The 24,783-nt window shown below is 38.3% G+C and overlaps 1 protein-coding gene across 2 annotated transcripts in view; it reads left to right on the forward strand.

Moving 5' to 3' along the window:
- The first annotated feature begins 1,600 nt into the window (after positions 1-1,600).
- Positions 1,601-24,783, forward strand: part of SLC5A8 (solute carrier family 5 member 8) — a 67,005-nt gene continuing 43,822 nt past the window's right edge. For both annotated transcript variants that reach the window (XR_004286671.1, XM_032346618.1), the window contains exons 1-7: positions 1,601-2,114; positions 7,300-7,365; positions 8,805-8,856; positions 14,948-15,015; positions 16,069-16,223; positions 18,843-18,983; positions 22,630-22,759. Coding sequence is in view for 1 of the 2 variants with exons in the window: in XM_032346618.1 (XP_032202509.1) it covers positions 1,764-2,114; positions 7,300-7,365; positions 8,805-8,856; positions 14,948-15,015; positions 16,069-16,223; positions 18,843-18,983; positions 22,630-22,759 (963 nt within the window). In the remaining variant the exon portion in view is untranslated. The remainder of the gene's footprint in view (positions 2,115-7,299; positions 7,366-8,804; positions 8,857-14,947; positions 15,016-16,068; positions 16,224-18,842; positions 18,984-22,629; positions 22,760-24,783) is intronic.

Here is a 24,783-nt window from a genome sequence, read left to right on the forward strand (position 1 = left end):
CTTTTGGACTCATGGAATCCATAAAATACTCCTACATTAAGAGCCTTGATCAAAGCAACTGCACTACTATACCACCAGGAAGGCCAACAAATGAGTATAAACATACTAAGAGGACTATCTAAGTATAGCTGGTTGTAAAGCAGGTGGGATTAGGAGATGATATTTCCTGGTGAGTTTGAGTGCCAGGCAGTAAGAACAGGAGAAAATGCTGTCTTTGTCCAAGAGAGTCATAAGTGCAAAGACAGCAAATTTTACACAGTTGGGACATAATTCCATACCACATATTTGTTTAAATGATTGCATTGCTTGGATTTAGCTTCTATTTCCTTCTTTAGTTCCCTTTGAAAATGTTATACAAATAATGCCAGCTCACAAAACATAAAATCTGAAATAGCTTTCTTCCTTCACATAGTGGGTTGGGCTAAACGCATTCTGTGGATTGTTTACCAAGAATCACCTGGCAAATTATGCAGATGTATGGCAATGAACAAGGTGGCCTGAAATAGACCTATGCCAGGGTACTTTTGACTGGAGGGTCTATTTTACAGGAAAAACCTGGAGTCACATTGCCTTACAAGTCTGACTCATGTATTGTTTGTAATATTTCAAGGCAAGCCAGTTAAAATCTGACCCGAGGACTGATACTGGAAATGATCTTGTTTTCCATATGCTTTCAAGTGTCTTCACTTAAATGTATGTATTTATATCTACATTTAACATCTATCTACATGAACTCTACAAAATATAGTATTGTGATTTGAAGAACAAATTCTGAGATCAAAACCTTAAACCGCCACCATTTCCTTGGGCAAGTGTTTTCATCTTCCTATGCCAGTTCCCTCATTTGAAAAATGGAGATTATTCCTACCTCAAGGGTAATTGAAAGAATTACACTAGTTAATGTATAAGGTGCCAAGCATGTTCTGTGTCACATAGAACTTCTTAAATAGTAGGTATTATTTTTAAGGTATTATTATTAAAGAGTAAGTCTCCTTAAATAGTAGGTATTATTAATACTATAGGAACTGTCATGTTAAGGAGAGACTACCGGGGATCAGAAATGCTTATTGAATGAAAAGGCAGGCACCAATAGCGCCGATTTCTTCCTGTCCTTTGTAAATGCTTACCTGTCTAGGAACTGGAAGCTCAACTCAATGCGCACTGTCACCAGAATCGCCCATTAATTTATCAAGTAAGGCAATCTAGTTACTCTAGGTGTATCTTCTAAGGACCCGAACTGTTGAACTGGAAAGCTAAAAGTGCAGGCGTCACAAATACCCTTCGACCCATACCCTCCATGGGTCGCCAGCTTATTTAAAAGGTGCGTTCCCGCAGGTGCCAGTTGGTAACCTTTAGGCGGTCTCTAGAGACCCCCTGTCAGTTCGCGGCGGAACGCAGCTGAAGACTCCGGTTCTCCCAGGTGTCCGCGGCCACCCCGAGCCCTGCACCAGGTGAGGGTTTAGCGTGGCGGAGGTGCCCCTCTCCCCTCCGAAGTCCCAGTTAGAGGAGCTGCGCTGGCTCCCCTGGGCGCAGAGGCCACTGACGGCGCCTTCTCACCGTCTCCGGGCCGCTCGCGGCCAGCTGGGGGACGGATACCTGGAGGACGCCTCCAATCCCCGCGGGCGCCACGCCCGCCGCGCCGGCGGCGGCGCGGGGAATAAGTAGAGAGCGCCGGGCCGCAGAGGTAAAGCGCGGACCCGGGCAGCGCGTCGCAGGGCCACCGTTTGTACGCAGGGCCTGGGCAGCCGCACGACCGAGCGACCATGGACCCGCCGCGGGGCATCGGCACCTTCGTGGTGTGGGACTACGTGGTGTTCGCCGGGATGCTGCTCATCTCGGCTGCCATTGGCATCTACTACGCCTTCGCCGGGGGTGGCCAGCAGACCTCCAAGGACTTCTTGATGGGCGGCCGCAGAATGACTGCCGTGCCGGTGGCGCTGTCCCTCACCGCCAGCTTCATGTCGGCAGTCACCGTCCTGGGCACCCCCACGGAGGTGTACCGTTTTGGGGCCATATTCAGCATCTTTGCCATCACTTACTTCTTTGTGGTGGCCATCAGCGCGGAGGTCTTCCTGCCGGTGTTCTACAAACTGGGAATTACCAGCACCTACGAGGTAAAAAGCGGGAAGGGGGCGCTGGGGAGAAAAAGGGGCAGGTCTTTTCAGGGTTTTGGAGGGATTTTTCTTGATGGCCGACTCTGCACCATGTCGAAATCCCTCCCTGTCCAGGTCCATGACTTCCCCTGAGGTCCCCTTTTGGGGAGAGTCGTCCAGTGAAGGCAACAGAATCTTGCATGAGCTCAGTGAAAAAGAGAAATCTCCAAAGTAAACGGAATGATCTGGACTAGTGCTCACAAAGACCCTTTCTGCTTTGAGCATCTTTGATTCGGAGTCAAGGGGAAAGATTTTAATACTTTTTATTCTGGGGAGGGCAAGTGATCAAGTCTCAGCCCCTCCTCCTTGAAAGGAACGGCCTTGTCCCAGATTCCCAGACACCATTCGCTTTTCCGGGAAAGTAGGAGAAGAATTTGCACTCTCTCCTCCTTGCTTCCACACAGGCATGTTCCCTGGAGAGACAGATTCCCCAATGGTTAAGGTGCTGTAAGGAGTCTCAGTACCTGCATTTGAGACCAGATTCTACATTTACTAGCTGGGTAAACTTGGGTGATTTATTTTACCATTATGCCCCCCCCTTTTTTTTTCATCTTAAAATGAAAACGATACCAACTACTTTATCCATTTGTTGGAAGGATTAAATGAGATGATTCAAATATAGCATTCAGAATAGTGTCTGGAGCAGGGTGAGTGCTGGACGAAGGCTGACCCTAAGTATTTGTGGTGGTAGGGGCAGAGGTGGTTGTTTTGGGGTCACTAGGAAGAGTTGGCTGCAAGGTTATCCAACAGGCCTACCTTCTCTGTATCTGAAAAGATGATTAAGGAAAAAGATCTTTCCTGGTGCACAGCTCCGCTGGTTATAGGTGTTCTTCAGTTGTCTGCAGGAAAGGGCCTTGCAAAGATGGGCAATGTTTGGTTTAGTTTAAAGAGCTGTGAATGGGAGTGCGGGATTGGGGGTGGGGCATAAAAGCTCTGGGGTGTGGAGGGGCCTGTTCAATGCCCTCACTGGTCTCCTTTTCCCAGGTACTATCCCATGAGCAACACGCTTAAACAGGGCAGAGTTTGCTCTTTCACAGGTCATGATCCAAAGGGTGATTACACTCATTCCTTAGTCCTTGAGCTTAGTTACTGAGTGCTCTAATCCAGAGCTACTGGAAAGGTGGTTTCCTGGTGAGGCTGGTTCAACTGGTGCCAGCTACAGGGCCTCAATGGCACAAGTGTTGGTGACAAACGCCTGGGCTATAGTGACGCCATCCAGGGCGAGGCACCCCTGGGGCAGCATGCCTTCCACTCACTGGCCATTGTGTTTGGGAGAGTTCAGTCATCATCCCAGAAGTGAGCAGGATAGAATTTCTCTGTTTTGCTCAAAGGTAACAAAGCTGGCTGTCCCAGACCAAACTGTTTTCTTTCTCTCTCTCTCTCTTTTTTTATTTTATTTTGACCCTTATGGTCAATTTTGAAAGAAAATTAATTTAGCATTTCTGATGTTGAGAAGTCAAATAAAATTCCAGATTCTAGTTTCTTTTGAAAATTTAGAAGCCTGGGAGTGCCTGGGTGGCTCAGTTGGCTAAGCAGTTAACTGTCTGCCTTTGGCTTAGGTCATGAACCCAGGGTTCTGGCATTGAACCCCACATCCGGTTCCCTGCTCAGAGGGGAGCCTGCTTCTCCCTCTTCCTCTGCTGTTCCCTCTGCTTATGTGCTCTCACTTTCTTTCTGTCAAAAAAAATAAATAAAATCTTTACAAAAATTTAGAAGAGTGATGACACTGGGCTCACATTCCCTGTGATGCAGGAACTCATTTTAAAGCCATTGATTTCACCTCCTGTCAGTTTCTGTATTGAGACCTCATCATTATAGGTGCATGGTTACTTTCTTATGATAGAGAGATCTTTATCTGCATTTTTGTCTTCCTCAAAAATGTGAAAGAGAAAAGGGACAGGGGTGAAGGGAGTACTTGGTTTTGAGAGAGAGAGAGATGAGATGACATATTTCTTACTGGATATGAGGAATATTTCAACATTTTAATATATGAACACCTGGCTGATCCACTGGTGTATGTTACCTGATGAGCCCTTAGGCAGTTTGCATCCATGGGCTCTGATTTGTAGTTAACCAACTCTAGAACTCAGAAGAGGTTTCAAGAACCTTGAAAGAGGACTTCAGTCCCCAGAGAGGAATGCTCCTCTAATAAGCACTGACCCATGCCTACTAAGGGGCAGCAACATTAACTCAACCAGAAACAGATTTCCAGCACATTTCCCGTGGTGGAGCCTGTTAGCAGAGTTCCAGCCAAAAATGGCAAAAAGTTAACGTTTACCAAATGTTTAATACATGTGTGGCACTGGGCTGCATGTTTTATACACATGCATTATATGAATCAATACTCTAAACAATCCTTCTGAGAGGGGTACTATGAGAGACCCATGTTGGCAGATAAAATTAAACTACATAAGAGAGTGTGAGGCAAAGTAGACACATGCCTGGGACTATGCAGTGGTGCCTCCTGTCTGCTTCTGAAAGCTCTGGTAAGTCTGTTATACACCCAGGCAGGGTAATAGAGTGCAGAGAGAACAAGAGAAGTAGAACCAAACACCAAGGGTTTGGGTGTACTGGGGGTGTTCATGACTCGCGGGTGCCCAGCAGTAGGGGTCAGGGAGGTTAGATAACATGCTTTGTCCCTGACAGTTGGCCGTAACAAACACTTTCTTGTGAGTATTTTTTGCACGTTTTGTGCTGAGAGATGGAACCACCTACACAGAATAAGAAATCCAGCATTGAGGGATACCTTGGCATTCTAGCTCAAATGTGAAATCTCTTCCTGCTTACATTTCTTTACTAGAATTGGCTGTTCAGAAGCATTTTTGTTATCTATTCATCCCTGCCTTCAAAGTATAGGCCTGATAGGTGTTTCGCCAATTCCAGACCCACAGACAAGAAGTAAAATGCAGGGATCCAGTTTCATTCCCCACTTTTTCAGGATCTTTCTGGATCCATGTAATCTGTGTGTTGGATCTGAGTTATCCAGAATATATGTATGTGTGTATGTATCTGTGTGTGTACATATATAGGTGTGTGTGTGTGTAAAATATGTATTTTTGGATTATATTTGTCTTTATTATTCATATATATTTATTTGTGAATATGTATGTATGCTTATAATTGTGAATTATATTAATCTGTGGATTTAGATCCAACTTCTTAATGTCTTAGTTTTGAATTACAGTTTATAATATTTCCCCATCCATTTATATCATTCAATAGTTTCCAAACTCCTGCAAAGTAAGAGGGAAAGGCATTAATACTGTGATCCTCAATTTCAGGAAGAGGAGCCTAAGATCTCCAGTGACTGCCCCAAGCTTGTGCAGTCACAAGTAGGACTGGGTTGAGGGCTGGAGCTCCTCCCCAAAACTATAATGTGCTGCATATATTTTTTACCTGTCAGTTGTTTTGGAAGGTCCTACTATGTGTCAGTCCCCCTACTCAAAGCTATGGTTGGTTTCCTTGCTTACTTATTTGGAATAATATTGTTGTTCTTTGTCCAGATTTATGCATTAAATAGTCCTGGACTTGCATTGCAGCTTTGAGAGCTATAAGGTTGCAACTCTGGTGTTATCTCTTAGCTCCGGTGCCCTTTCCTCTAATAGGTAGTTCTGGCCTCAGGGAGTTGTTGGGAGGACAGTGTACACAGCAAGTACTCTAGAACTGTTACCTGTGATTATGGAGCAAAAATATCTGGTGTCGTTTCTCCAGACTATTACTTAATGTCAGTTTTTCCTTCCTTCTTTTTTTCTGGTATGAAGACTGTTGTCAGCTTTAAAATTCGCTCTACGTGAGTAATAGGATTCAAGTTAAAGAATGTTTGAGACCCCAGCTTCTTTCCAACTTTAAAATTCTATGATTCTAACTCTATATTTTAACATATAATATAGGAGATGAGCTGACTATATTTCAAGATATAGCAGATACCAAGGAGAGTATGAAAGATTGGCAGGGTTGTTGGCTCTGAACAGAAACTGACTTAGGCCAATTTAAGTAAAAAATAATTTATTTGGAAGGATATAGGGGTAGCCCATAGAACAGAGTGAAAAGCTGGATGAATAGCCTGTGAAAAGGACAGAAGCCAGTGAAGCCTCTTTGGGCCACTGTTAGATCAGCCTGCTTCTGCTTCAATCATTTTCTGTCTTTATATTATACATCCAAGAGCCAAATACCCATTGGAGAGAGGAACTGATTGGCTGAGCTTAGGTCATGTGACCATCCCTTAGTCAAAAGAGGCAGGACACCTTGATGGACAAGTTCATCACAATTGCCTGCGGTGGGAAAGGGCTGATTCCCAAGTGAATCAGGGAAATGTCTGAAGGAGATAGCAAGAAAAGGGGAGAAGAGCACTTCACTCATTTTGAAGTTGCAGAATATAATCCACTTAGGTGAGATTCTGGGAAAGCCAAAACTAGGGATGGAGAACAGATCAATGATTGCCAAGGTTTAGGGTTTAGGGAACAGTTTGACCGTAGAGGAACAACATAACAAAGTTCTCTGAGGGTGATGGAACTATCCTGTAGGTGTGAAAATCCAATGAACTGTACTTTAAAGCAAGAGCCAATTTTGGTATATGTAAAGAAAAATAGTAGTAATATAGGAATACAGAATACAAATCACTTATAAAGTTGCTTTAAATTTTTTTTAAATTCAATTTAGTTAACATATAGTGAATGTATTATTAATTGCAGAGGTAGAATTTCGTGATTCATCAGCTGCATATAACACCCAGTGCCCATTACTTCACGTCCCCTTCTTAATGCCCATCATCCAGTTACCCCATCTCCCCATCAACCTCCCTTCTAGCAACCCTCAGTTTGTTTCCTATAGTTAAAAGTCTCTTACGGTTTGCCTCCCTTTATGTTTTTATCTTATTTTATTTTTTCTTCCCTTCCCCTATGTTCATCTGTTTTGTTTCTTAAATTCCACATATGAGTGAAATCATGTGGTGTTTGTCTTTCTCTGACTGACTTCTTTCACTCTACTTTCTAGTTCCATCCACATTGTTGCAAATGGCAAGATTTCATTCTTTTTGATGACTGAAGTTGTTTTGAATTTCTAACCCCTTTACTTCATAAGAAGATCATTTTTTAAAAGGTATATAAAGTTTTCACATATTAACCATTTCTTCCTTTTTTGGAAACAGTATTTAGAGCTCCGGTTTAACAAATGTGTCCGTCTCTGTGGAACAGTCCTCTTCATTGTTCAAACAGTAAGTCACTCTCCCTTAGTTTGCTTTACCTTCTGTTGTCTAAAATGTTTTCAGCCAAGGCACCTGGGCTAAACTTATTTGGTAAGCACAGGAAAGATAAAAAAGAGGGGTTGAAAACAGGAGTAAACTAAAAAGGGAAAACACTTGTCATAACTTTTCATTCTTCATCCAAGTTGCTGGAGGCTTGTCTCTTCATTTATATCCATCTTCCTCTTGGCAGCTGAGTGCTTTAGGGATGGGTTTGATCATGGAAGTCCAGGAAGGACTTTTCATTCTCATCCTTATTTGTAATTCACTTCCCCAATCACAAGCTACTGAAGCATTTGCAACAGTGTCACAGAGTGCCTTTGTAAATTGTTTAACTTGACTCCATTTTATGTTTCTGTAAAATGTATAACTTAGATTGGTCATTGGTAAAAGAAAGGAGCCCTTTGGGGTCTGGCAGAGATCCTGACAAAGAACTGAAGCTGGTAGCTTGCATTTACCAACTGTTCAGACCCTCTTTGTGTAATTTTTAGAAATGCCTACAGAAATGAAAAGTGGAGAACAGGTGTTAGAAAGATGGTCCATGGCCTTGTTTTCAAATCTTCAACTTGGTCAGGATAATGACTGTGGAAGTCTGGTTCCTTCTTGCAAAAAAGAGGAAAGCTTTAGCATCTCTCGCTTGAAGGACTTATTTCCGTTGATCTACCCATGTAATATAATCAATCATTCAAATACTGTAATATGGCTTTTTTTCATATGTTTTTATAGAGTAAACATGGACTCATAGAGAATCATAGAACCATAATACATTTTTATAGAAAAAAATCACATAGAATATATATGATATATTTGAAAGATCAAATGCAGTGGAAATGATGTTCTGAGAAAAAAGACCATATTTATCATACCCTGGATTAATAAATATTTGTTAGGTATGTGAGTGAAAAATAATATATAGAAATGATGGAATATGATTTTTGTTGGATTTCAGGATTTTTTAGTGTAAATACATACTTTTGTTTAATTAGTGAGCATGAAAACTTTTTAAAACCAGTTTACAAAATTTTCACTGTTTTCCCTGTTAATTATGTAGTGATTAAAATAGTTTGAAATCATGTGAATGGGGAATCATCTCCTTTTAAACTTGTATTTTTTCTTCCTAATTGTTTAGATTGAAGAAAGTTGATTTCAAGCTTGAGGGGATGAATCAGTGATTATCTGCACTAAGCACCATGTGAAAAGTCCATAATTTTAACAAAATGGGTCATATAAGATTTTTGTAAACTATGACCACACCACAAACAGGAGAATCAACTCCACTTAAATAACATTTTCAAGTTACAAACATATTTTATTAAGTATATTGAAACTACTGTTTTAATCTCATTGTTGAAGTTATAGAAAAAATTGACTTTATTTTATAATTCATACAGTTTGTTTCTTTTTTCTCGTAGATTTTGTATACTGGAATTGTTATTTATGCTCCTGCCCTGGCTTTGAATCAAGGTATATTTTAGAGTTACCAGTTATGTCACTTACATTTTGGGGGTCATTTTTAATAGAACTTATTCTCTCTTTGAGGAGCTGTGGAGTTGGAGGGATGTTTCCAGTAACCTTCATCAGCTTGAGGGGAGCAAGGTGGGCTTAGTGTTTAGCAGCTTCTTTGCATTTCTGGATCGATAGCTCCAAAAGATCTATGATTAATAGAAGGGCCGACTTCCCGGAGGAGTCAATCTCTGAAGTGCCAACCCACCATGCTCCATTCCTTCAGAATGAACGCCCCCTATGGTCTAAATCATGAATGGCTGCACTTTCTTCCTTGTTGGAAGTCCACAGTCAAGAAGGCTTCTGTGTTACTCAGCTCAGCTCCATCGTAAAATGTGGCAGAGAGAGAGCTTTCCTTATTTCCATTTCTATTGTTGTCCAAAATGCAAGAGAAGGAGATTTGTGTGATTTGAAATATCAGCTCACTCCTAGTGACAAAATGAAAGTGGCTATGGTGTCCTCTTTAAACAAATATATGAAGATGGTGCTGATTGACATACTCCTGTACTCTCTGGTTTTGGGTATATAAAAGCCATGGAACTGGAATAGTTTCCTGAGGCAAAGATGCCTGTTAGTCATATCCTTAGAAGGCTTTGGGAAAACCCCATATCCTTTGGATTCTTATCAATCAGATGTTAGTTTATCGTTTATGCTTCCTTATGAAATGTACAGGTGTAGTCTGATGGGGAAAATGTGATGCAATTCCTGGAGTTAATATAAAATGGAAAGCCCTGCTAAACCCACACTCTAATTTCCTGCTTTCATGGCAGATGGATAATAATTATTACCTAAGTTTATAAAGTACAACAGTATCATTATAAAATATTCCATTATATAACATGCTCTTGAATTCTGAATGTCAGGCATGTTCCAAGTCAATATTACCAACATCATGATCAAGCCATTTCATGTGTAAAGAGCTAACTTATAAACTTCATAAGTTACCTATTGGCAGTAAGTATAATTAAAGATGTGGCCTTAGGGTTTTAAAGTGCAGTTCTGGCAGTAAGAGAGTTCTGTCTTCCATCTATGAAGAAATCAAGGACTCTGATCTTATCAGTTTACTGGGATATTCCGTAGGAATTAGGGCCCAAGAAGCTGCTGAATTTTGACCACTTGAATATCAGTTGCATATATTACTGTGGCCAAAGATAAATATAGTACTTGGTATGCAACAGATGTGCCAGAGAAACTTGTTTAACTGAAATGAATCTTAACACTCTCTAGGTCCAATCATTTTCATTTTACCTTTTAAAAAAATATAGAAAACTTTAAATAAATATATGCTAGAAAAAAGAAAATAGTATATTGAACTCTAATGTATACTTTACACGAAAAATGATCAACTCTTGGTTTGGTTCACTCTGTTTCCCTCACTAGAGTATTTTACTGTACATCTGAAGTATTTCATTGTTTCATCTGAATTCAGTATCTTTAAAAAATAATGATGTGCTAATTTTTTCACTGGGGTATAATTATAACATTGTATTATATTATAATGATTTAAGATTTGTATCTATTGCAAAATGACTACCACAATGTCTAGTTAACCTCTGTCTCCATACCCAGTTACAAAAGCTCTTTTTCTTGGGATGAGAGCTTTTAATATTTACTCTGTTGGCAACTTATAATGTGTAATACAGGATTATTAGTTATAGTCATGTACTTTACATCTCTGTGACTTAGGTATTTTATAACTAGAAGTTCATACCAGGATGTGTTTTGTACATACAATTATACCATATTCATATCTAAAATATTAACATTAGTTTTGGGATGCCTGTGTGGTTCAATTGATTAAGTGTCTGCCTTTGGCTCAGGTCATGATCCCAATAGTCCTGGGATTGAATCCCGTATTGGGCCCCAGCTTAGCGGGGAGCCTGCTTCTCCTTCTGCCTGCCGTTCCCACTGATTGTACTCTCTCTCTCTCTCTGACAAATAAATAATCTTGAAAAAATAAATAAATAAAAATCAGGACTCAAATAAGTTTATGCAGATGCAATTAGTTGATTTGATAAATTTTTCTTTCTCACGTTTAAAAACCTTTTTCTTTATAAATAGGCTCCACACCTAGCATGGATCCCAATGCAGGGCTTAAAATCACAACCCTGAGATCAAGACCTGAGCTGAGGTCGAGTTAGATGCTTAACTAACTGAGTCGTACAGACGCCCCTCTTGCTTCTTATTTTCTTATTATTCATTCATTTATTTATTTATTTGAAAGACAGAGATCACAAGTAGGCAGAGACGCAGGCAGAGAGAGAGGGGGAAACAGGCTCCCACTGAGCAGAGAGTCCGATATGGGACTCGATCCCAGGACCCTGGTACCATGACCGAAGACAGAGGCTTTAACCCACTGAGCCACCTAGGTGGCCCCCCTCTTGCTTCTTGAAATTAAAAACCATTTTTTGTTGAAACACAACTTATACACAATAAATAAAATGTACAGAAATTAAGTGTACAGTTGAACTAGTTTTAAACAATTGTACATAGTTATGTGACCATCACTCAACTGGATACAGACTATTTTTACCATTTAATCCTAGGAGATTTTCTTGTGCTTCTTTCTAATAAATTCCCCTGCCAACCCAAGCTGCCACTTTCTGATTTTTTTTGTCAACCATGAATTAGTTTTCCCTTTTCTTAGATTTTATATAAATGGAATCATGTAGTGCCTCTTTTGTAACTGGTTTATTTTGCTCAAGAAAATATTTTTCAGGAGTTCATTCCTGTTTATTGCTAATATTTTATCATCTGTATCTCTACAGTCTGTTTATCCATCAACAACGTTGGGCACTTTTAGGCCATTATGAATTAAGACTACTAAGATCATTCTTGTACGGGTTTTGTTTTGTCTCGCTTTGCTTTTTTTAAGTTCATTTGCATTTGTTACAAACTTTTAAAGCAGAATGTGACTTGAACACTGCATTTCCACTCACAGAACTTGCTGAGTTACTTTTTGAGCAGCTTTACAGCACACCTAAATAGGCTTATAATTTTGCTAAACAACGCTCTTCTTTGGAAAACATACCATATAGATAATTATTCCCATCAAGTTGGTTCAGTTTAACATATGAGTTTCTAGGTGCCTGGTACATGCAGCTGATAACTATAGGGGATAGAGGATTTAAAAAATATTGGTTAAAAGTTGTTTTAACCAATATTTTTCTTTTAAACATCAAGGTATAGCTCAGAACACTTTAGTGACAAAAAATTTGGTCCTTACTAAGGAATCTGCTTGACTGCTAAACATTTTTTTTTTAAGATTTTATTTATTTATTTATTTGACAGACAGAGATCACAAGTAGGCGGAGAGACAGGCAGAGAAAGAGGAGGAAGCAGGCTCCCTGCTGAGCAGAGAGCCTGATGCAGGGCTCCATACCAGGACCTGGGATCATGACAGGAGCCAAGGGCAGAGGCTTTAACCCACTGAGCCACCCAGGGGCCCTGATTCCTAAACACTTTAGACCACACAGTCAACATTAGTTTACATACATCTTAAAATAAATGTTACCTTGTTCCATTAAAATAAGCCAGTGTGGAACTAGGAATGAAAAAGGAGCTGGGCTTTAGTTCCTAAATATCACAGCATCTCACTCACAAAGAAATCTTATCTTCCCCTTAAATAGTTCTTGCCATGTCATAGAGATTTTTAAAATATTAACAAAAAATAAAGAAAAACATCCTTGAAATATATTATCCCCCCCAAAAGAAAATATATTACCATAAGGAATAACGATAAAGTATTGAATATATGTACAAATAATTCTTGGGGCAGCACTTATTCTGCTTCTTCCATACGTGATATGTTGTCATCTCCTTTGAGGGGCAACATCTCTTTGGTTATGACAACATTGCCAGTATCACAAGTAGCGTCCTCTTCATCAATACCAAGACCAGATTTGGTCATCCTGTAGATTCTGGTAACATGTGTCTGAGGAGTTGCTTTTGACATATATTTTTATCTCTATTGGTTGAATACCTGGAAGCAGTGTAGTTAAACATAAACCCATGATAACCTAGTACAAGGCAGGTGCATGTACAAAACTTAAGAGAAACTGGAAAACAATTTTTCTGAATGGTTGTATCATTTTACATGCCCACTCCACAATGTGTGCATGTCCAAGTTACTCCAGTTGTGCTTCTGCCCTGGCTTTGAATCAAGGTACATCTTTTTTTTTTTTTTTTGGAAATTAATATATAATGTATTATTTTTTTCAGGGATACAGGTCTGTGATTCATCAGTCTTACATAATTCACAGCATTCACTATAGCACATAGCCTCCCCAATGTCCGTCACCCAGTCACCCCATCCCTCTCCAGCAGCCCTCAGTTTGTTTCCTGAAATTAAGAGTCTCTTATGGTTTGTCTCCCTCTCTGATTTCACCTTGTTTCACTTTTCCCTCTCTTCCCCGATGATCCTCTGTCTCATTTCTCAAATTCCTCATATCAGTGAGATCATATGATAACTGTCTTTCTCTGAGTGACTTATTTCACTTATCACAATACCATTTAGTTCCATCCATGTCACTGCAAATGAATCAAGGTACATCTTAACATTATCAATTATGTCACTCACATTTGAGGCTAATTTATTATATAGGAAAACAATTGACTTTTGTATATTACAACTTTGCTGTAATCACTTACCAGTTTCAGTTTTTGTTACATCAGTGATCATGTCATCTGTGAAAAAAGAAGAGTTTCATTTCTTCTTTCCCAATATGTATACTGTTTATTGCCTTTCTTGCCTTATTACATTAGCAAGGACTTCCAGTACAATGTTAAAAAGGAGCAATGAGAGGGAACATCCTTGTCTTGGACCTGATCTTAGTGGGAAAGCTTTGACTCTCTCAGTCTTAAGTAAGATGTTAGCTGTAGGAGTTTTGTACATAGTCTATCAAGTTGAGAAATTTCCCCTCTATTCCTAGTTTACTGAGTTTTTATAATAAATGGATGTTGCATTTTGTCAGATGTTTTTTCTGCATCTTTTGATATGATCATGCGATATTTCTTTTTTTAGTGTGTTAATATGATAGATTCCATTAATTGATTTTTAAATTTTGAACCAGCCTTGCATACCTGGGATAAATCCCTCTCAGTCATGGTATATAATTCTTTTTATGCTCTTTTGGATTCCACTTGTTAATTTTCAATTTGCTGAAGATTTTTGCTTCTGTGTTCATGAGAAATATTGGTTTGTAGTTTTCTTGTAATGTCTTTATCTGGTTTTGGTATTAGAGCAATCCTGGCTTCTTAGAATGAGTTAGGAAGTATTCCCTCTTCTTCTATTCTGTGAAAGATATAGCAAAGAATTGGTACAATTTCTTCCTTAAATTGGTAGAAATTACCAGTCAAACCATCTGGGCCTAGAGCTTTCTGTTTTGGAAGGTTTTTAATTATTGATTCAATTTCTTTAATAGCTTTTGGCCTATTTAGATAGTGTATTTCTTCTTGCATGAGTGTTTTAGCCTATTGTGTCTTTCAAGGAATTGGCCCATTTTATATAGATGATCACATATATGGGCAGAGTTGTTATTCTTCCGTTTAGAAAGAATATAATATGCCCCTCCACTTAGATAAATGGTAGCAAATTATATGACTTTTCTCTTTCTTGGTCTCCTCTTAGTAACATGCACAACTTGTCTTTTAAGGACTGGTAGAATAGTGTGTTTATTTGAACTATGAAGACACACACTTTCTGACCCCATTCAGTCTGGGTAACTGCCTTACAGAATCAAGTTGTTTCTTAGCTTCATTACAATATAAATGCTTTTTCATGTGCTTAACGTAGGCAGTGGTAGATCCAGGTATGCTCTCAAAGGGCAGAAACTAGTTCCATCTCACTTACCAAGTAAAATTTTAAACTTCATTTGTTTAGGGGCATTTTATGAGATTTGGATCTAGTTTTAGGCAGGAGTAGAGAAGTAGGTAGAAAGATAGGTGCCCCGTAAATAGTATTACTTCCTATTGACGATTTTTTGAGAAATATTTTTATTATACATGTTTCACAGTTATACATGCATTTTCTTTTCTTTTTTTCTTTTTACAGTCACAGGATTTGATCTGTGGGGTGCGGTAGTGGCAACAGGGGTGGTCTGTACATTCTACTGCACACTGGTATGTCAAGAACCTTATTTCTTCTTTCACTCTACCAACTGTTTTGCAAAGTTGAAAATTCTAATAGTTGTGTTCTGCAGACTAGATTGTTTGTATGTCCTCTCCTACTCTTACCACCCACAGTGTAACTTTTTTATAAGAAAGAGTCCAGCTGGGGAAAAATTTGATTCTTTATAGAGCACTGATTATAACTGAAACTTTTTTCTTTTACTTGAACCATTGCAGTGGTCCTGAGTCTTGTCTCCTAATTCACCCTTACTATTGCTAAATTATTATATTTGTGTTCATACTATTCCTCAGCTTAGAAACCTAAGATATATTGCATGGAGCACTGGGTATGGTGCATAAACAATGAATCTTGGAACACTGAAAAAACAAAATCAAATTAAAAAAAAAAAGAAATGTAGGGTAGTTTCCCATTGCCTAAAGGCAGGAATCGCAGTGAAAATATGTAACAACCAGATAGTATGGACACTGGTATTATAATGGATGCTAGTTTCTAGAAGTGGTGCAACTCTTATGACATATCTGACATAATAAGTCTTAAGTCTTTAGTGGATTTCTTTTAGAAGATGGGGATCTCAGGGAGGGGATAGTTCAGCCAAGGACATAGGGACTGGAGAGAGACACTGGGAAGTTTATGTCAGTGGCTAGTACAAAACAATTTTAGTATGTCAACAACTGGTATGACATTCTGTGTGCATACTTGATTGAATATCAGCCCTGCCTATAGGATAAAATCTATGACGTTGTCTTTTGCAGTTTCATTCTGGCCACATTCAACATGTCATGGACTTTGAATTCTTTGTGCTTTTGTCCATGCTGTTTTCTCTTCTGGGATGACCTTCCATCTTCACCTCTGCTTCTGTCTGAAAGGTTGGCTTAAATCACACCTCTTTTGAAGGTTCTCCCAACCTTACTGTCTATTACCTTAAGTGTATTCCTTGGCCAAGATCTATGTTTTCATTATTCTTGTCCAGCATAATATATAAGCATGTAGATGATAATAATGTCTGATAAGAGCATTAATCCTAATATTTTTTTCCCTCAAAGGGTGGTCTTAAAGCAGTTATCTGGACAGATGTTTTTCAAGTTGGGATCATGGTGGCTGGATTTGCATCTGTGATTATACAGGCTGTAGTGATTCAAGGTGGAATCAGCAATATTCTAAATGATTGCTATAATGGTGGAAGATTAAACTTCTGGAAGTAAGTTGCTATTTATCTCCTGGTCAATAGAACACTCCTTTTGTTTTTTTCTTTCCTATAAAAATAATCTCATCATTGAAGTAGTAGATTTACATCAGAAAACAAATAGATTGCTAAGAATGTGGTATGAAAAATTGAAGCTGGTATGTTAATGTGTGAGGGGTTTCTACCAGGTCTTTAAGGGGTTAAAGCAGTCAGATGGCTGCTTAGTTACATAGAATGTAACTTCCTTCTGAGAAAAGATTGATAGCAAAAGAGCATTTTTCTTCTAGATATTAAAATCTGGAATTGGTCAAACGGTGGGGTAGTGTAATTAGGGAAGAGGGAGTGGAGAAATAAGAAAAGGAAACCTCTTAAGAGAAAAACACTAAAGGATCATGCTGTCATTCTGACAGTTCTTTGTTTCGAGCAGCCTAGAGAATTTTTCTATTGATATTGCCCTGGCAATATATATTATTATATTTCATAATTATATATGTACAAATATTTTATAATATTATATATTATTTCTAGAGTATTGACTAGAAAATTTATGACTAATGCCTCAAGTGTCAGTATATTGTACAATATAGCATATCCTCAACAGCTATTTAGTTTTCCTAGAGAAAAACCAGTGGAGAAACTAGATATTTCATCAGAAATATATCACACAGCTTAGAGGAATATTTAAAACACCTTTTGGTGTGGAGCAGTAGTGCCATTCTTGTTATCATGTTCAATGTGGGGAGGGGCTCATTTTCATATGGACTGGCTTATTTCCTCTTCAAGCAGTCTTATTTTGAGAGTGGCAAGCTTAAATCACTGGCAAGAAGAAAGAAAAAAGCATTTCTTACTTGGTGACTCTCTTCTAGTTTTCCGAAAATGGTGCTAATGTTTGAGAAGAGCCTTTTCAGAAATTGGTCAAGGACAATGTGTTAATTGCAGAGATAAGTTGAATTATGATGTGTCAACTTCCACTATTTTCAATAATTGCTTTTTAACCTCAATACTGAGATTCCAAGGAAGAGCACCTCCAGTTATCCTAGCCTGGGCATTATTCCATTCCTTAGTTGTGGCAGAACAGGACATATTATTGACAACCATTTAGACTACTTTATGGTGAAATGGTCATTTCCCCAAAGCAGATTGGGTTGCTGTTACTAGAGGACAAGAGAATGGATACAGAGAAGCAGAAAAAACTAATGGGCACTCAGAAGATCTTGCTTATTCCTAAATTTCCTAGTAGGCGAGGCTGAGGGGAGAGGATGTAGAATCATTAATTTTTCTGCAAGATAACTCTCACTTTGTACAAAGGCAGCCCATATTGCTTCATTGAAGTGACAAGTTATACACCAGTAAGATATTACTAAATGTAAAAGATTAGACACTTTTATGACCTTCACTTTGGAGGATTCCAACTATTAAATAATAATGAAAAGCCTTATTGCATATCTCTTGTGTGTCTGTTTGAGAATATTGGTGGGCAAAATACCTGCTCTTGTGGTGATAAAGCAAGAGAAGGATTTTGTGTTGGTATTGTCTGTATGGTTATAGTTGTCATACATATTTTGTATGGCCTAAAACCACTAAATTGGGTATTCTAAATCTTGTCTTACTTCCTTCAAGTAGATTCCTGAAACCTTTTGGCTCTTGACTTCCATCAGTTAATATAGTAGCTGTTTTCTCTATGTGTTAAAGGGTCAACACCCTTGAAACACTTAACTTTGATAGGAAGTGTTAGATAATGGAGTAGATTATCTATATTTCCATAGGAATGCTGGGATATACATGAAATCTGAGTACTTAATTCATCTTAAATATAAGATTGAAATGGATTTTCAGAATTTCATAATTTTTAGAAACTTTCTATGAAAGCCAATTTTGCAGAAATTTGTCAAACTTATATTGCGTATCATGGATGAACAGAATCATTCCTTCCTAGATAATGCATTAATAAGAGTTAAAACACATATTCAATACAGAAGTTGAGCTTTCTTTGTGACAATATTTTGGACTTAAGTACATGCATTTAGTGACTTTTCACTATTAGCATTTAGCTTGTGCACACAGCATTTAAGAAAGTATGATTATAATGACATGGTAATTTTAGAAGATGAAAGCCTTTAAACTGCATTAATTGAGTTCTTGAGCTTGAATATAAATTAGAAATATGACTGTACATGTGTTAGGAGAGAAATTATATATGCAAAGTATGTAGGTTTTGTGTTCATTTCAGTACCATATCTATTGCTATGATGCACTTAGGAACCTTATTCCCTTTATTGCTCTCTCTCTTTTTAGTTTCATGCTCTTCTCTGATTATAGCACAGCAGACTTATTTAAATAACAATTTCCTAAGGCCACTGGAGAACAATTTTTATGAAAGCTCAGAATAATTAGAACATTTGTTTTCCTTCAGTCCCATCCAGAATTTCCAATTCTCTGAAAGTATCCATTTTTATTTCATTGAACTTAAGTTAGGAATATTTTGCCTTTTTTATTATTTAATAAATTTCTACCTATTTACATCTGTATGCATATTTATATAGATACACATTGCTTGCTTCCAAAAGATATTCTAGGATTTTCTGTAGTTTTTTGCTTATAGTTAAAATTTGTTTTCTGTTTCTTTTCATTTAGTTTTGATCCAAATCCTTTGCAAAGACATACATTCTGGACAATTATTATAGGAGGGACCTTCACATGGACTAGCATCTATGGTGTCAACCAATCCCAAGTACAGAGATATATTTCCTGTAAAAGCAGGTTCCAGGCAAAAATGTAAGCCAAACTCTGGTATGGAAATCATTAATAACCTTCAGTGTCTTTATTGAAACTTGTTAAGTAGTCAAGCTTTGCTCAGTTTTAAGCCTTTTGTATCATGAAATTCCAAGAAATAAATTATATACTTAGTTATAAAAGAATTAAGTGTATTTTAAATCAGATATTTGAAATATTTATATGAATTATTAAGTAAAATAAATCCTATTAACTAAGTAGGCATTTATTGTGTATCTATTTGTATAAGGAGTTATGGAGGATAAAAATTAGAATTATATGGCTCTTCTAATGAAGGAACTTAACATCTAGTTATGAAAACATATACAAGTATGCAAAAAGTGAAATAACCCTAGAAAGGTATCACAGTTCTATGGAACAATATAATGATAGAAGAAATGGTCAAGGGCATTATATTGCCAGATATGCTGGTATATTTTATTTTTAGACATAGTCATGGGTTTATAACTCTGCTCTAATACTTGCTATTACTCTACTCTAATACATTTGAGTGGCCAGTTACTTGGTCTCCCTGAGTCCCAGTTTCCAAATGTACAAAATGAGCATAAGAAATATTATACATCTCAGGAGAGGTATTGTAAAATGTGCCTGGCACACACTTGGTAGTGGTCCAGTAAATGTGACTTCAAATCATAGGATGTGCAGGCAGAGATTGGGTGAGAGATTCCTGTCAACCAAGCAGATCCTGAATAATGACCATATATGGGCAGGTAGAGAATAGTGGGAGAGCATTCCATATAGACATATATTTGGACACAGTCCAGAGGTCAGAAGGATGACGTGATCGGGGAATTCTAAATCCAGTCTTGGCTTGAGCAAAGAATATAAATGGTGACTGGTTCTATCTCAGGAGGCCTTAGATCAGTATGGTGACCCCTGCTCCCCATGCTGATAGATAAAGCTGACTGGCCCATATGCATTTAAGATCTTAAGAGTTATAAATAGATTAAGAGTAACTGGGTGGTTGGAGTAGGACAAGGAATGGCAATTAAATTTCTATTCAAAGAACATGAAAATATTGTGATGTCACATGTCATAACCCAATATATTGAGAGTAAATAGGTTTAGACATTATTTGTATTTGGAAAATTCAATAGGAGACAAACCATAAGTGACTCTTAATCTCACAAAACAAACTGAGGGTTGCTGGGGGGAGGGGGTTTGGGAGAAGGGGGTGGGATTATGGACACTGGGGAGGGTATGTGCTTTGGTGAGTGCTGTGAAGTGTGTAAACCTGGTGATTCACAGACCTGTACCCCTGGAGATAAAAACATATGTTTATAAAAAATAAAAAATTAAAAAAAAAAAAGATCTACACAAATATCAGCACAGTAACTGAATATAGAGCCCCCCAAAAGTGAGCTTAAGTGTTCTGGTATTTTAAGGAAATTTGAAGGAATGTAATTTATACATCCAGTGATCCACTGGACTTTAAATCTATACTAGAGCTAGTGCATCTCCAAATTTAATTATGCATATGCTCTTCTGTTTCTTTGGGAACATGAAACTCAAAGGCCCAATTTTATAACTAAGAGACCAGCATTAGAGCCTTGAGCTTTCTTAATAAGAAACAATTTCCTTTGGAATGGCCCTCAGCTGACTCCCTGAGCTGAGAGGAACCATTTTCTCCTACTTTTTAACTGTGGCTCCATGAGAAGAATGAATCCCAGTCAAAAAGTGAAGACCTCCACAAATAAGTGAAACCATATGATAATTGACTCTCTCTGCTTGACTTATTTCGCTCAGCATAATCTCTTTGAGTCCCGTCCATGTTGCTACAAAAGTTGGGTATTCTTCCTTTCTGATGGAGGCATAATACTCCATAGGGTAGAGAGGAGAAGGGAGTTGGGGTAAATTGGAAGGGGAGGTGAATAATGAGAGACTATGGACTCTGAAAAACAATCTGAGGGGTTTGAAGTGGCGGGGGAGTGGGAGGTTGGGGTACCAGATGGTGGGTATTATAGAGGGCACGGACTGCATGGAGCACTGGGTGTGGTGAAAAAATAATGAATACTGTGATGCTGAAAATAAATAAATTAATTAAAAAAATAAAAATAAAAAAAAAGTTAAGACCTACTGACATTGACCAATAAGTGATCTATTTGAGTGGTATTAAAGTCAAATAAAACTATATAGTAAAGTATTAGACTCCTTTGTGAACAAGGGTATGTGAGCAGGAAAGTGTCTGGATATATTTTCTGGTGATTTGGAGATGAGCTGTAGTTACTTAGGCTATTTTTAGCCAATAGCAAAACATAGAGTAAATTTAGTCAATCAAGGGAAAAGTTTAGCAATCTGTTGTTTGGTACCTATTGAAGGTGCATTCTCCTGAAACAGACTCTGAAATGGAGGTTGGCATGCCAGAGACTGTGGGGGAATCACCACCTGTAGAAGAAAGAGAAGAGAAGGAAACAGAATTGGCCAAAGAGAGAAGTTGGATTGTAATGCTGTTTCTCAGCCCAGCCTTAGGGGAAGCCCTAATGCTGAACTGACTCCAGATTTGTCCTAGGTTAGGGTAAGGAGACTGATCCTTTAAAATTCTGAATCTAGTAAATCACCAGGTTTACACACTTCACAGCACTCACCAAAGCACATACCCTCCCCAATGTCCATAATCCCACCCCCTTCTCCCAAACCCCCTCCCCCCAGCAACCCTCAGTTTGTAGTCACTGGACACAGGTACCCCAAGGAAGGAGGCATGGCTTTGAGGACGGTACCTCTCTTCCACCTAAGGCAGCATTTTACAGTATTCACTACAGCACTACGGGGAAAAAGAAATGAGGACATCATAGTGAGAACAATGTTTACTATTCACTTGATTATTAAGGCATAGAATTCGGTGCCATTAGCACTCATAATGTCAATAATTACCATTTAACAAATGTTATTACATGCCAAGCACTGTGCTATGTAATACAGACTATTTCATCTAATGTTAAAACTCTGCAAGGTAGGCATCATTATCTGTAGGTATAAATGAAGAAGCTGAGGATCAGAGAAGCTAAATTACTTGCCCAGGGTCATATATGGTAGATGGAACCAAGATTTATGTTCAGGTCCGAGTCCAGTACTGTTCTTCTGGAACACAAACCATGTATTATGATGCTGAACACTGTTGGAGAAGATACCTGTTCAAGGAATGCAGGTTTGCCTCTCATACTTACTAGGTGATATTGCAAACCACATTTAAACAAGTTCAGTGGGTTTCTATGTAGGTGCTAACAGTGGTTAGCAGTTTTTAACTCTATTACTTTAAAAAGGAAAAATGAGTAATAGTTACTGGTCTGTTGACCATTAAAAATCTTTACTTCATGACCGGAAGCCCTGAAGTAGTATAACTGGATATCATTATAAAGCTGATAATGCCCGTGGAACTCTGACCAGAAGGATACACACATCTATTCAGTAAAGAAGCCTCCACCTATTCCAAGTATTTTGAAATATATTGTTGATTGACAGCACAAGCAGAAGGTTAGGCTAGAATAAAATAGAAAGCATTTTTGATAACCAAAAGATTCTGTGCATTTATTGAGTAATCATGAAGGTCTCTTCTATGTATGTAACAAGTTTCCTATTTTTGGGATGGAAATTACAAATATCATTTGCTGGTTTGTTTTCATTTCCTTAGGTCTCTCTACATCAATCTTCTGGGACTCTGGGCAATCCTTGTCTGCTCAGTGTTATGTGGGCTTGCCCTGTATTCCAGGTACCATGACTGTGATCCTTGGACAGCCAAGAAAGTATCTGCACCAGACCAGGTTTAGTACCATGTCTTTCTTACATGTGTATTAATGTTATCAGAAAGCTTATTGGTTTGGGAGGAAAGAGTATTCATGTTTTTATAGAGAAAGAGCAAATGACTACAATATAATCATCTTTAATTTCTAGAAAGCATTTGGTAAAAATTTATTTTAGCATATATAGCAAGAAGAAAGAATGCTGTATCCAAGATTAAAATATTGAAATACCTGGAAAATTCCAAGCCAAGTGTTAAAGAGAACTAGGTCAACACTCGAAATAGAAATGTAAATACAGTTAAAGAAAAAAAACTATATACAAACCATGGTAGTGTAAAACATTTTGTGAATATTCTTCAATCACTTTTTTATCAACAGCTTACCTTCCAGTTTTTAAATGATAGAGAAACAGATCTAATGAGTGAACATTTATAGAGTACCAACCAAACAGCGAGAGAATGTGTCTAGAGCTTTGCGTGCTTTCTCTCTTTTAATTCTCATAACCCAGTAATTCTAAATCTAGAGATGAGGAAATGAGTGACTCTCAGAGAGGTTATATTACTTTCTCAAGGTCATAGGGCTGATAAATAGGTATAGCTGCAAGAATTCATCATACTGTCATAAGTGCTTTATATAAACTTCAACTTTGAATCCTTAAAGCTACACACTGAGATAGATGCTCTGATTATATCCCTTTCAGAGAATGAGAAAACTGAGGCACAGACAAGCTATGTAATAGCTAGTAAACCTGGAACCAGAATTCAAGTTCAGGCAGGCTGTCACCAGAGTCCTAACTTTGAACCCCTATGCTGTATACCACCTTTCAGAAAGTGTAGCTAGAATTCAAACCCAGGACCGCTAGACTCCAAAGCTTGGGTTCTTGCCAAAATTATGTTCTAAGACTTGCTTGTAAATCAAGTGCCCAGAAGACTCATTAGATTGAAGATAGACTGAATTTTGTGTTGACATAAATGCATCACATACTCCTAGAAAAATAATGCAGTTTTGTGGGGCTAGAAAATGAGAACCTCCTTGAGCTGTGCGTCTCAACTCTATGTTCACATGTGTCCTCCTGTCAATAAATAGATCTTTCCTATTTGCTCAGAGAATCTAAGAATCATGTTTACTTTGAAGTTAGATGCACTCTTCCCCTTATATGCTCTCTAGTGAAGAATGTTTTGTCTGTAGTTTATATCATGAAGATAATAGGGATGTTAAAAATGTTTCTCATATTATCTTTCCCTATCCCTAGATGACAACAGCAAAAAATATCTATAGCTTCCTACCCTTGAGACTCCTTGCCTTAGAATGCATTCAGGGGTGTCTTGCATGCATCCACTTTTAGAGAGCCTGTACTGAATTTTTTTTTTTTTAAGATTTTATTTATTTACTAGACAGAGATCACAAGTAGGCAGAGAAGCAGGCGGAGAGAGAGAGGAGGAAGTAGGCTCCCTGCTGAACAAAGAGCCTGATGCAATGCGGGGGTGAATCCCAGGACCCTGGGATCATGACCTGAGCCCAAGGCAGAGGCTTTAACCCACTGAGCCACCCAGGCACCCCTGTACTGAATTTTTTAAAAAGAAAGAGGTTTCGGGGCACCGAGTGGCTCAGTTGTCAAGCTTCTGCCTTTGAGTCAGGTCATGATCCCAGTGTCCTGGGATCAAGCCCCGCATAGGGAGGGTTCCTTGCTCAACTGGAAACCTACTTCTTCTTCTCTACCCTCTGCTTGTGTTTACTCTCTAGCTGTCTCTGTCAAATAAATAAATAAAATCTTAAAAGAAAAAAAAAGAAAAGAAAAAGAAAATTTCCTCCTGATTGGATGATTCCGGTATTGTATTGATTATTGAGGAGTTAATGCAATTAGCATTTCCTAGGGATACAATGCACATAAGGCCCAGTAGTAGAAAGTCAGGTCAAAATCTTAACCAAGGAGAACAAAGATGTATTTCTGCGACACTCTGCTGGAGCTCACCCTGAGGAAGAAAGATTAGTGTCTAGATAGAGTTTTACTATTTTTCTATCAGTCTTACCTTGCTGGACCTATA

The sequence above is a fragment of the Mustela erminea genome, chromosome 6, assembly GCF_009829155.1.
Source record: "Mustela erminea isolate mMusErm1 chromosome 6, mMusErm1.Pri, whole genome shotgun sequence".
NCBI classification, from domain to species: domain Eukaryota; kingdom Metazoa; phylum Chordata; class Mammalia; order Carnivora; family Mustelidae; genus Mustela; species Mustela erminea.